The sequence below is a fragment of the Pezoporus occidentalis genome, unplaced genomic scaffold, assembly GCF_034315485.1.
Source record: "Pezoporus occidentalis ecotype Australia unplaced genomic scaffold, CSIRO_AGI_Poc_V1 ctg6, whole genome shotgun sequence".
NCBI classification, from domain to species: domain Eukaryota; kingdom Metazoa; phylum Chordata; class Aves; order Psittaciformes; family Psittacidae; genus Pezoporus; species Pezoporus occidentalis.
In genome coordinates, this window is record NW_026915943.1 from 5054788 (window position 1) to 5068669 (window position 13882).

At 40.3% G+C, this 13882-nt stretch overlaps 1 protein-coding gene across 16 annotated transcripts in view; it reads left to right on the forward strand.

Annotated features, from left to right (window-relative positions):
• DLG2 (discs large MAGUK scaffold protein 2) overlaps positions 1-13882 on the forward strand; it is a 1003655-nt gene that overhangs the window by 116645 nt on the left and 873128 nt on the right. For all 16 annotated transcript variants that reach the window (XM_062639108.1, XM_062639096.1, XM_062639094.1 and 13 more), the window contains one exon: positions 8071-8213. In XM_062639108.1, the coding sequence (XP_062495092.1) occupies positions 8071-8213 (143 nt within the window). The remainder of the gene's footprint in view (positions 1-8070; positions 8214-13882) is intronic.

Genomic DNA, 13882 nt, shown 5'->3' on the forward strand with positions numbered 1-13882 from the left:
GTTGGACTCGGTGATCTTAAAGGTCTTTTCCAACCTAAATGATTCTATGCTACGTGCAGAGAGATATGCAATGCTGAAAACAAAAGCTTATGCTCATAGGAAAAGAACTTGGATATGGGTGGATGTGAACCATCACTTTTCAAAGGAAACTGTCATTTTATGAAAGGTCTGTTCTGAAGCAGAGCAAACCTTGCCTTGGCCTCTTAATGCTTCCTTAGTTGTCAGTTTTGAACACACAGTAAAATTAACAGCACTTTCTGTTTACATAGCTTCCCATCAGGTTATCCAGAGGTGCAAAGCAGCCAGTGTGTGTGCTCGTGGTCCTGCTCTGACTCTCACAGACTGAGCATTGATCTAAGGCCCCTGGCTAGCATGCTTAAAATGAAAGCTCACCGCAGGATTTGGGGTTTGCTGCTCTGCTTTTGTGCATCTTCAGCTTCAGAAGCAGAATAAGCAGATCTGAGTGTGGCATTTACTAATTTAATCTGCTGTGCCCACTTTCAACTGTGTTTCTGTGCACTGCTGAACCTGTCTCACAGTTTCTTTACTTGTTCTGTTGAAAACACAATGAGCAACCATAGATGTTAACCATAACATATTGTAAATGGTGTATACTCAAATGCAGACTGCAATACCTATTTATGAATGAGGTTAGACTATATAGTCAAAACTGCAGTAATACAGTCAATATCATCACTGAATAGGTTTAAATACTGGCTTTACTACTTGACTATTGTTTTCTAGTTTTTACTTGTTAACATAAGTATCACTTACATAGAGAGGGCTGCAGCAATTATTTTGTCTTCTCTGTGCACAGCAATCTGTGTTGAATATTTTATTCTCCCTGGTTTTGGATAACTGCCTTTGAGGCAAACATTCCTAGCTGAGAAGTTTTGGAGAGCTCTGATTGTATTTTGGGTATATTGCAAAAACCAATCATGACACTATTGGGCAGCAAAGCTAAAAGTACTCAAAACCATTTTTCCACATATACATATAAATTACTATTGCAAAGTCATTAATTACTAACCTTTTAGTAATTTGTTACATCAAGTAGAGTGTTTCAGAGGTTTTTCGAGTAAAAGATGTAATTTTACTCAGGTATGTACCTGCTTAGTAATTGTTCCTGCCTCAATGAGTTTACAGCCTAAAGGACCATAGGATTGTTAAAGAATTCAGGTTGGAAAAGACCTCTAAAAGTTATCTAGGCCAAATAGAAGGAGTTTCCTGAAGCTCAAGAATCACGACAGGTTAATAACTGTATTTTTTACTGACTACCTTGGTACATATTCTAACAGAGTACATTGCTTTTAATAGATTTAGAAACATTTATCAACTAGAAATTTGGCAGAAGAATGCTTCCCTGGCTTGCACTGTGCTGTTTCATTGCCTGCATGGAACAGAGAACCTGTTCTCTCCCCCTGCAGTAACTCTTGCTGTTGGGTTGGCATCTATGTTTCTAATGCTTATGTTTGAAAACCTTGCCACAGGGCTCCTAAATTTCATTTTGAATTGATATATCTTGGTGTTACCCCTGCCAATTGCAGAAAAATAATCCTTGAGCTTCTCTGTTACTGTTGAATCTCACAACACCTTTACTTTATGCAGACCCAAGGCATATATACGAAGTCCTGGGGATGAGATACAGCTGAAGTGGGAAAGGTGTTTTTCACTGCTGCTGCACTGAGGGATGCTAATGGGGGCAGGTTTGAGCTCACCATGACTGTAAAGCTGTGTACCAGCTTGATAGCTGGAGGTTTGCCATTTCTCACCTAGGGTCTGTGCCTTAGTCCTGCTTTACTTGAAAACTTACCCAATTTCAATCTCAGTTTTTTTCTTCTCTTACTTTTCCATTTCTATAATGGCTATTTTGCTCAATATGGAAACATTTTACTTGAAGAAAACCCACAAAACATAGCTGCATTTGGTGAAGTGTGTTATTTAACCTCTCTTTGGACTGCTTCCATGGGCAGGGCGATTAAAGCCCTTTACTGGCAGGCTGGTGGGATCTCTGATCACTTCCCTGCTACTTCCACTGCGTGAATCAGTTTTCCTTCTTGAACAACATCCTGCACAGTCCTCCTTACTCCTACCTAATAATTCAGACCAGATGGCTGAAGCTGACCCAGCATAATCTGCTCCCTGGGATATAAATGATGCCATTTAGATGTACACTGTAATGTTCCCTTAGTCAAAAAATAAAAGGACTTGCAGGAAGAGCCTGTAACAATTGACTTCATTTTGATTTGCAGTCTTCTGCCAGACAGTAGCGATTTATGCTGGGTTACACAACATTTAAAGATACATATCAGACACTATCCTACACATAGACAAAAAGACTGCCCCAAATTTCCCGGAAAGGAAACAGCTTGTGTTTGCGTGTTGCCTTAGACCCCCGTTCTACCTTGTCCCTGAATGCCCTGGAAAAACAGATGGGAGCTATATTGCAAAGCAAGACAGGGCACTGGCACAAAAAAATTTAATTCCATGGCTAAGGATCTCTAGAAAGAAAAGTTAAAAACCCCAGCCCTTTTCTTTTTATCCTACAGAATATTTGTTCCAATTCCCAGTATGTGTCTATAGAAATAGGATGCACGGAGAACTTGTTTCTTGGGTAATGGGATTCTATGTTGTTAATGATACAGGTAATTGCAAAAATGTACAGCTATCTGCAGGAGCAACGGACAATTACTGCAGACACCAGAATATTGGTGCCGTTTCTAAATTGTCTCAAGACATAAAGTAAAGAGGGCTGGTAGCAAGATGTATGTCACAAGAAAATCCTCTCTCATTGCTAAGCACAGATAAAGGTAACAGCTATTGGAGCAGCCCTCAGCAGAGCATACTCTCTTCCTGGAGGTCAAAACGTGCTGCAGTGGGTAGGTGTCTGGAAGTGGGTTTTGGATGAGGTTCAACGCATGGAGTAGTTTGTATTGCTCTGTTACAAGTAGCCACATGTATTGTCAAGTCACTGGGGAGGCAGCGTGTGCTGACACGTGCAGTACAACTTCAGGCCAAGTGATGTACAAGATTATCCTTTTAAGCTTAATTGTGTTCTATAAAACATAGATGGTATCGTAAAGCCTGGTATTGGCTTGTTACTGCAATGCAGACTTTCCTCTTCTTTGCCTTATTTGTTTAAATGCAAAAGAAGTACAAGAGATCTTTCCACTCATGCTCTGGTTTTCTGTATGCCCATTCTCTTCTGAATCCTGTGTTAGGTACCCTGCAAATCAATCCTCACTGTATAGCTGCATTGTAAAGTTGTAGCAGCTCAAGTTGAGCCTCGTACTGCCTTGGAAAACCCATCTTTTGATATCCTTAATTCCTAACCCTTTGCACCAATTAGGTACATACAAAGTGCAGCTACAGGTCATCTGGTGTTAAAAGGGATAGACTGGTGTAACGCCAGCTGCTCAGTGCACTGGGATATGTGTGCCCTGATGGCTAAGTCTCTGAACGTGCATGAGATTACTGAGGTGCATTTGATACCCGCCAGCGCTTCTCTGTGTAGGTGAAAATCATGCAGATGCCAAAGCTACCTCATATACTTCACCCAGCTTTGAGGCTACCAGGTGTATCATGCTGATTTACACAGCTGAAGATGGGTCAGTAATCAGAAGAGCACCAAGGTATATAAACAGGAGCGAAGGCTAGCTGCCTTTGAATGGTTCTGATGAAGCAAGCATCTTGAATGAAGAAGGTGGCTTGTAGGAATGGGCATGCTGGTGAATTGCTCCGTCTTTGCTTGTGCAGCTGCAGCTGCAAAGAGAACTTTCAAAAATGGAATGATGTCCCAAGCCACTGGTGATTCTGAAGCCCATGTAAGTGGGTTGTTGATAACAAAAGGGTGGATATACCTGGTGTGCTTGCCTGTATGCCTCTGCAGTTCAACCCTGCTAGTTTGCTTCTCTTTGTAGGCCTTGTGTAATTTTCTCAGCCAGTGCTATATGGTTCTTAATGTTTGGTTTGCTTTGAAATGAAAGGAGGTATGAAAGTGTACGTTATTATTCTATTCCTTTAATCTTTGCTCAAAAGTTAGTCCTCTCAGACCTTTAATCATCTGTCTTTGTCTGAATTCCCTTCGATTTATTTCTGTCTTTCTGGTGCTGAAGTGCTTAGAGATGAATGAGGCATTGTATTGCTTTATCTTATTTTTTCCTCATTAGAAAGCTGGCAAAAGCCTATGGTTGCAGAAGACAGAATGTAGTTTAGGCTAGCCAACATTTTTGCCTTTTCATAGTATTTAATCCTTTTGCTATGAGAACTGTAAAATATTCCTATGACAAATGGATATTATGGTGCATGTAAATTGGGACAGAAATTCTACTGGAATAATGTTCATAGGGCTGCAACACCAATCACTCAAAAGTCAGGAAATGGCAGAGTTTAGGCAGCTTGTTCAGCTTTGGCTCATCACACGTTTTTCTTTCAGTGTAGCTGCTGTCTGGAAGAAAAGTTGCTCTTTCATGCAATTAGGGCGTTGTGTCTTATTCTTTGTCAAAATTATTTTTGTTTGAATTTTCTTTAAGAAAAAAGTGTGAGCACAACTCAAATTTGAGCCTGAATATTTTTTATGTATATATATGTATATTTAAACTGTAGTAAACAAAACAAGACTTCATGCTGAGAAGTGCATCCAGCTTTAGTAAGAGAAAGCACTGCCTGGCATATCTATAAAGGTTCGAGCCTGCTCACTCTTGCACACCTCTGTAAGAAAGGAGAAGGGCAGTTCTTGGAGCTTTCCTGCAGAACACAGATGCGGTGATATACAGTAACTTGACATGGGCATTTTAAAGTGATACTGATGTATTCTCTACCATGTTAATGTAGGGAAAATGTTTTCCCACTTCCCTTTTGGTGGAATAATCCAAAATAGAATATATCATGGTATCGTTAGGATTACTTCATATTAGAATATATAGAATTTCTTGTATGCAATTCATACAGCAAAATTGACGAAACATTTGTGCTAGGCTAAAAGAAGAGCAAGTGGATTTTATTAGAGTAAATAATCTCTTTAGAAGTAAATGAACAAATTCAGTCAGACTGAAAATCCAGTGAGATTCACAGATTCTTTTAAACAAACATGTCTTAATTGCTTAACAAAATGTTTGAATGATAGAGATACAAACAGTTCATCTGAGGAGGTGTTTTGCACTCATCATGCCATTTCTAAATGAAATCTGAACTTGCTTTCATGTTACGTTCAAGAAGTACTTGGTACAGGTTTAATTTCTCTAAGATTTTAGCCTCTTTGTTGAGTTATCTTCCTGTAAGACCCCGCTAGATGACAGATTGTACTTTGATCATTTTACATGCCAGTTATGCTCTCGCAACTACTTTTTATGACCTTGGTTTTAAGCTTGATTCTAGAGCTGCTTGATCCCATCCCCTCCTTTACATCTCTTTGCCTGTCCTCAGTAGTATTCAGCCGTTTCTCCTTCCTAGTGTGGTTGCACCTCTGCCATAATGGAGATAACTCGGTAGAGCGGGTTTTACGCAGAGCAAATTACAGATCCTATTTTCTGCTAACTTTGATTGACTGCAAGTTGCTGGCTGCCCTTGTTCCATAGAAGTGGCAATTTTAGCTTGTGGAATAACAAAGCAACTGACTAAGTGAATCCTCTGTGCTTTCTTCTGTAACCGCGTAAGCACGCTGCAATGCTTTCCTCTGCACACCAGTGATCATTATTCTAGTGAAAGCAACCCACGGCCTCCTCAGAATAGATAAGAACCTCTACAAAAAGACTTGAGGTTTTGATATTTATTTTGCACGCATGCATATTCATGCAAATGAGGCTCTCACTTTATTTTTAATGAAAACACTAAGACAGTCTTTAAAGGTAGACCGAAAGCACTGTTCTGCTCTTCCTTGACTGGCTACTGTCAACCCAGTTAATACCCTGATCATGACAGCTATGCCAACTGAATGCCACCGCTGGAGGGCAATTTCTAGTTTCTTTCTGGAAAGTATTTATCTGGAGATAATTACATATTAGCCTGATATGTTTTACTTGCAGTTGCAATACGAATTGACCTGGCATGGAACCGTATATTACAACTGTTTGCAATTGCACTATGAGCGTTCAAAATGACTGTAAAAACTTCCCCACAATGAGAATGGTGAAATTTCCATTCTCATTGCAACTGTCCTATAGATTTTAATTTTAAAAGTAGGTCCTAGTTTTAATTCCTGAAATCTTATGAAATCTAAATTCTTGCAAATGTATATGTGAAATGGAAGTTGGTATCTACTGCCTATGGATCACCGTTCTTAGTGTTAAAATTTCTGGTTTTTCTATTGTACATGAGAAATACGGTACATAATAAGTCAGAAAGTTGTAAAAGGAGTTAGAAGAAAAGTTCATTTCACTAGTTACTAAAGAGGAAAGTGCACCTCCTAGAGGTCTGGCCAAAAACTTAATGTCAGGATGAGCACAGACCCAGTTCACTAGTTTTGGCTGGTCCTTGAAAGATGGAGAAAACTAGGGTACCTCTGCTGTGTGCTCCTCTGTGACTCCTCCTGCTCCTTCAGTCCTGCTTGCCACATGCAATCTGATTCAGCCTCCCCTTGTGAGAGAGCATGTGACAGAGAATGCAGATGTACTTCCACAGAAGGTTATTTATTATAGTGATAGAACCAATGTCTTCCTGTCCTAGATGTGAGATCTGACCCTGTCTGACAAAATCCTTGGCTACCTATGAAGTCCAGACATGATCCCAGTATTTTCCTCTTTGCCAGGCAGGCTCTATCACTAATGTTGGAAGATTTCTTTCTTCTGGTTGAAGAAGCTTTCATGCGGAGCGTACTCTTTACTTTTAGACATGTTGGAGTATCCTGAGGTGCTCTGGCTCCTGATAGTCTCAGATATAGATTTATTACATCTTTATTTCAGAAGTGTTTTCTGATTTTTCTGGTTACCTTGGGGCTAGTATTAATTCAGTCTAACTTAAGGTAACATGCAGACTGAACATTTCTTCACAAAACAGAAAATAAAAACCACAGTCACAAACGTTTATGAAAGACATTGTGTATGCACAATAACCTTGAATATTCTTTATAAGTTCTCCACTTAATACTACAGAGATTTCTCTGTTCCCTTTTCTGCTTTCCTGACACTTTACCTGTTCAGGGTCATGCTTTCCCACACTCTTCATGCCCTAGGTAGCACTCATTAGAGAGAGCCACTTACTTGAAAGCATGGTAGTGGTTTTGAACAGTCCCCCCTTTGAAGTCCCAGTGGGCATCCAGGTAGCTGGAATGTTTCTCCCTTCTTTCTTATCCAGGAGAAAGTCTGTTGTTCTTGATTAAAATAATGTCATTTTCTTTGGTGAGTCAGATATCTCTTAGAAAATGTGTCACATCCTGTTTGTATTTGACTGAAAACTTCTCATCCCAGGGAAAGGAAACACCTCTTTTCTTCCTCTCCTGTCATTACATGGACAGGCTTCAGTTGAAGGTGTTTTCACTGCTGGATCTTGTGTATCTGTTCATAGCCCATGGAAATCAGTGTGATAAAAACATCTAAACAGGATATTAAGACCTGGCTTGTTGATTACTCTCAGTTAAACCACAACGTTAACTAGCCAATTCTGATTGTCAACAGGTTGAAGCGATGAATCCACAAAGTCTTCCTTCAAGTTATGCATCCCAAAGTATTCCCAAATGCACCGGCAGATAGGGCTGGGAAGAGTGGCTGAGGTGTCTGGGGTGGGTGTTAACAACCAGCTTCTCTTAGGGCACTTTACATCTGCAAGTTTCTAGTTTACCAGTTAAAACAATCAGCGACTTACTTCTACCTGTAGAAGGGTTTGTTCTACCTATATTGTTCAGCAGTGTATGTTTTTGCCTATTTATTTATTTGTAAAGACCTCTTTCAAATGGACTGTACCCCAGGAATCTCATTGACATTTTAGAAAACAATTTTGCATAGCAGTGTGTTTATCATCATGTAATACGTGTTTATCATTATGATGACAATCTGTAAGTATATATCAGCCAAAGAAAACCACCAGGCATTCAAAAGCCAACATGTCAAGTAATCTTTTACTTGTTCCTCTTTACAGATATTCAAGAGTTTTATGAAGTGACACTGCTAAATTCCCAGAAAAGCTATGAGCAAAAAATAGAAGAAGCAAATCAAGTTGCAGAGAAATGGGAGAAGACAACATCTGCTACAGACCATGAAAATCTGCAGAAAAACCAAGAGGTAATTTAACAGATTAAGAATTAGAATATATATGTGAGACGTCTCAAGCTTGTGAAAGGCCATGCAATGATTTATAATATTGAAAGAATGTCCTTAATTAAGGACTTAGTTTAGGATATGGGAGATGTAGAGTGTTACCCCTCTGACCTTGAATAAGTCTCTGACTTCTTCATCCTTTCAATTCCTATCCTTCAAAGGGAAGCAAAAAACTTTCTTCTCATCCTTGCTGTGCTTAACCTGATACTTGGTGCCTGTGATTACCCCCTAAAGAGAATATATCTGCTCTACTTGCTAATGACCACTGAGGTTATTAATACTCCAGTGATTGTATCCTGTGTAAAAATTTTAATCAGACTTTTCATTTTCCTGGGACTGACATTGGGCTGAACTTTTCCATAACCCAGATGCACAGAGGTGTCAACCAAAATAGTCTGTGTATGAGGAAGACATATCTAGAAGAAGCTTATCTCCCTTTGCTTTTCTTCTGTAGCCACTGGATGGATTCAAAACCTTTTTTTGTCACCACCGGCTCCAATCTGCCTCTGTCTGCCTCCAGATTATCATTAACTAAATTAGCAATCTGAGCTAATTGCTTCCCACCATGTTTGTACTTCAAAGACAAAACAAAACCCACAGAACCAAGCAATGAGTTGCTCTGTTCTTAAACAGTGAGACGGAAATAGAGTGGGCATGGACTGCAAACTGCAAATCTCCAGACCAACATCAAAGATGAGGGAAATGTATAAAAATTTCCATTGTTGTTATGGTAAGAAAAGAATTTCAAGTTTTGAAAGTTGTTCTAAAGCACTTCCCATATAGGCGTGACTATTTTTAAGAGCTTTTCTCTTTCTTAAAACTGTAAAACCAGACAAAAATTGCAATTCCACATGACATCTTGCATGTGATTCTTAACAAAGATAGATCAGAATTGCAGGCAGCTAGAACAAAACTCTCTGAAGGAATGAAGAAATTTATTATAAAAATTAATTAGCAAAAGAAACTTGCAGAATTAATGAGAACAAGCATTCTGATTGAACAAATGAGAATTAACAGAATATATCCCATGAATGATTTAACAAGTCCCAGCTTGAAGACACAGCTAGCTAATCTGCCTTTTTTTTCCACAAAGCTATATGCTTTAAATGGTGGAAGTGTGTTCCAGCATGTTAGCCCTTGAAGCATCTGACAAAGACAGTGGATCACAGACTGTCTTTTCATTCCAGCCTCATGAAAGTATTTGACCCTCAACAACATCTTCCTTAACCTCATTACTGTGTAAGAGGTGTGCTGCTGGGTTTGTCAAGGGGAATTTAAGCTCCAAATTCTATGCTGCGAATAGCAGAATATATAGGGCTAACTCCAAACTTTGTTTATGTTATGAAAATGATGTTCTGATTTAAAGCAAAGCAATGGAAGACTATTGCTTAGAAACTGGAATAGGTTGCCCAGGGAGGTTGTGAATTCTTCATCCCTGCAGAGTTCAAGACTAGGTTGGACGAAGCCTTGAGTGATATGGTTTAGTGTGAGGTGTTCCTGCCCCTGGCAGGGGGGTTGGAACTTGATGATCTTAAGGTCCTTTCCAACCCTAACTATTCTATGATTCTAACTGGAGAATCCATTTCAAACCAGGCTGTGGGCAGTGAGTCCACAGTACCCCCGTTGTCAGATATGCTCTCTATCCATACATTTAATTGGTATAATGCGAGCACAAAATGTTTAGTCCCTTTGAAAATCATACTTATATAGGTTTTAAGGGTCCAACTGCAGGCAAACCAGACTGGAAGTGTAGGCTGTTGTTTTTTTCCTTTCAACAGCACATCATACTATCGGCAGTTCCGAGTCAGAAGTGATTAGTACATACAGAATGTACCAGCTGCTGTACAAATCCAAGAGAGTGCTTTGCTTTCTGTGAGAAACTGCCTTATGAAAATGTAACTGGATAGTCTAATAAATCACAAGTTCTTATTCATGGCCTATTCGTTATGGGAAATGATGGTTTTGTACTTTCCTTTTCTGTTCTCAATTACATGTCCCAAATGTGGAAAGAAAAATCCTCCCCTCATTAATGCAGTGTTCCTCTGCAATGAAAGCCCAAATATGATCGTCCAGTCAGAACTCCTAGAATCTTAGAATCATAGAATAGTTAGGGTTGGAAAGGACCTTAAGATCATCCAGTTCCAACCCCCTGCCATGGGCAGGGACACCTCACACTAAACCATGGCACCCAAGGCTCTGTCCAACCTGGCCTTGAACACCGCCAGGGATGGAGCATTCACAGCTTCCCTGGGCACCCATTCCAGTGCCTCACCACCCTCACAGTAAAGAATTCCCTCCTTATATCCAGTCTAAACTTCCCCTGTTTAAGTTTGAACCCATCACCCCTTGTTCTGTCACTACAGTCCCTAATGAACAGTCCCTCCCCAGCATCCCTATAGGCCCCCTTCAGATACTGGAAGGCTGCTATGAGGTCTCCACGCAGCCTTCTCTCCTCCAGGCTGAACAGCCCTAACTTTCTCAGCCTATCATGCCTTCTACTTGAAACCTGCCTTGGTTGCTTATATGTTGTTTTTCTGTATAAATTGGTTCTTTTTCTGTATTTTTGTTCCATTCTGAATGGCTGATAAAGAAAGAAAGCAGCTTTCACTGTCCAGGTCAGATGTCCTGTGACCCCTCCTTGTATTGATGTATTTGCTCTTCTGTAGATTTCACAATAACAGGCAAGTTTTTAGATTGTTGCTTGCAACACTATACAAATTTGCCACGCAGAGCTGCCTGGCCTCTAAACTGAGTGGTTTGTAACAAACTCATGCTAGTTCTTACAGTGTACTGGCATGGGATTGTCATAAATTAAGAAAGATGAAAGGCTCGTGATCCATTCTGTAATCTCCTGTTATTCTCAGTGAGCACCTTAGAAGAGAGACATCTCCCAGACTCAGTCTGTCATTTTGAATGGCCTTTGCAAAAGCAAATGAAGTCAGGGGAATATATGAGCTCACCACTGGCATCCAGATTTTTAGCATGAGTGACACCGTGTAGCACGCCATGGCTACAAACAAGAGAATTAACAAAGCGTGTTGGGGTTTAGTGATAACAACTCTTTTGTTTTGTTTTCTCCCCATTTTTTTTTGCTTGCATTCCTTCTAGTTAGACTCTGTATTGTTCAGGTATTGACCCTGAAGAAGTTCCTGGTCCTCATGAAATTGGTAAATGTTTTGGTATGACCTATGTATCTAAACATCACATCCTTGATATTTTTTACCCCACCATTAATGGCTTTGGTCATTCAAATGATAAGTGACATCAGTGTTTCCAGATGCAAAATGCAGTGTTACCTACGATCAGACTACTGCATTTCACCCTCTACAGAAAGAAAATATATGTGGCAATGTATCTGGCAAAGATATAAATATCATAGACCAAAATAATTTCAATGGGTGGGTGTTAGGGTTGACAAAATCACTTGACAAAGTTCCACTTAAATTGGTGGATAGTTTCAAAATCAATGTAACAATGTTTGGGGCACGTTTGGTATTCACTAAAATTGTTTACTAGGTGAACTTTACTCTGTGAAGACTTGCATTTGTTTTATATGCATTATACAGCAAGCAGGGAATGTGACATATCAGGTAAAAAGTGAAAAATGTGACATATCAGGTAGTTGTGATGTGAGAGATCCAGAAAATAGCTCTGAAGAAAACCTGAACAAATCTTGTTCATTCTCTTGCCCAAGGGCAGATCAACTGTATTTGAACTGTTCCTGACATGTTTGTCCAACTTGTTCTTTAAAACCTCCCACTGTGGAAAGCGAACAACTTCTCCAGGAAAACTTGTTTCCTCACTGATAGAAAGTCTTTCCTGACAAGAAAGTGGAGTTTCTCTAACTGCAATTAGAACCCATTCTTCAATTTTCAGTAGACTTGGAGAACAGTGTATTCAGTCCTGTTCCAAAAACCGCTTACACATGTTTAATCATATGTAGTAACAGGATCTTCCAGCTTCTCTTTCTTTCTCTCACTCTTTCATAGAATTATAGAATAGTTAGGGCTGGAAAGGACCTTAAGATTATTCAGTTCCAGCTCCCCTGCCATGGGTAGGGACACCTCACACTAAACCATGTCACCCCAGGTTTCATCCAACTTGGCCTTGAACACCACCAGGGGTGGTGCATTCACAACTTCCCTGGGAAGGGAAGGTTTTAAAATGACCATTGAGACCTGCTCTTTCTCAGCAGTGTTGTCATTGTAGCTAATTACAGAATAGTTTGGGTTGGAAGGGACCTCAAAGCTCATCCAGTTCCACCCCCCTGCCACGGGCAGGGCCACCTTCCACTAGAGCAGGTTGCTCCAAGCCCTGTCCAACCTGGCCATGAACACTGCCAGGGATGGGGCAGCCACAGCTTCTCTGGGCACCCTGTGCCAGGGCCTCACCCCATGCAAGGTGAAGAACTTACTACTTCCTAATATCTAATTTCAACCTCCCCTCAGGCAGGTTAAAGCCATTCCCCTTGTCCTGTCCCTACAGACCCTTGTCCAAAGCCCCTCTTCAGGTTTCTTATTGGCCTCTTTAGGCACTGGGAGCTGCTCTAAGGTCTTCCCGGAGCCTTCTCTTCTCCAGGCTGAGTAAGTCCAGCTTTCTCAGCCTGTCTCCCTAGGAGAGGTGCTCCAGCCCTCTGATCATCTTTGTGACCTACTCTGGACTTACTCCGACAGGCCAATATCCTTATGTTGGGGATCCTAGAGCTGGAAGCAGTACACGTCCATGCAGCAACGAATGTTGGCTCGTAATGACAAATTTGGTCTTTTGGGCAAGAAAATATTTAGTTGTCTTCAGCTCTTCTCAAAGGAGCTGTACTTAGAGGTATGAAATATTTTAGTTTCCAAAACAGAAAGCTTTGTGTCACTGTGGAAGGCAATTAGTTTTGCTAGCACAGGCTATATATCTTTCTATCTCCATGTACATAGAGAATTCCTGGAAACGACTCTGCAAGATTTATTTATTAATGAAAATACTACCTCAGGTTTTGGAGACAGCAGGCTGTAATTCCTTCCTGTTCTGGGTACTTCTTGAAGGACTGTGAGGTTTGAGAAGAGGACTTAAGAACCGAGTCAAAACAGGTAACTGGGAATTACGTTGTCTGAGGTATCTCACCGTGTCCAGGTATCACTTAAGGACCACATCTTGTAGTGTACTTCTTGGGAGGAAATGAGGAAATGGATGTCCAGGATTAAGGTCCACAAAAACCAGAACACACTTATAAACTAACAAGTAATGAATTCCAAAAATGGGGCAAGATGTCATTCCCTTAAAATCTGCCTCATAAAGATAGATGTAGATACCATCCTGATTAAGGTTCAGAATCATGATTGCTTTTCTGTGAATAAAACCATAGCTAGACTTCAATGTGTGTAAAAGCACTGCTGGTACAGTTTTCTTTACGAAGAAGCTATTTGGTTAGGGCATTTTCAAAGGATGTGGAATTCCATATTCAGCTCCCTTCTTGACCAGAGAGGAGCTGATAGTGCTTCTCTTCTCACCCATGAGAGTGCACTATGCATTATGCTGGCAGGTATTATTTTGCGTTTTCTTGTTGGGATGTTGCCAGTGTGTATGGGATAATTAAATATTTATTGAAACAGAGTGCTGACACATGACTCTATAGCCTAGAGCTT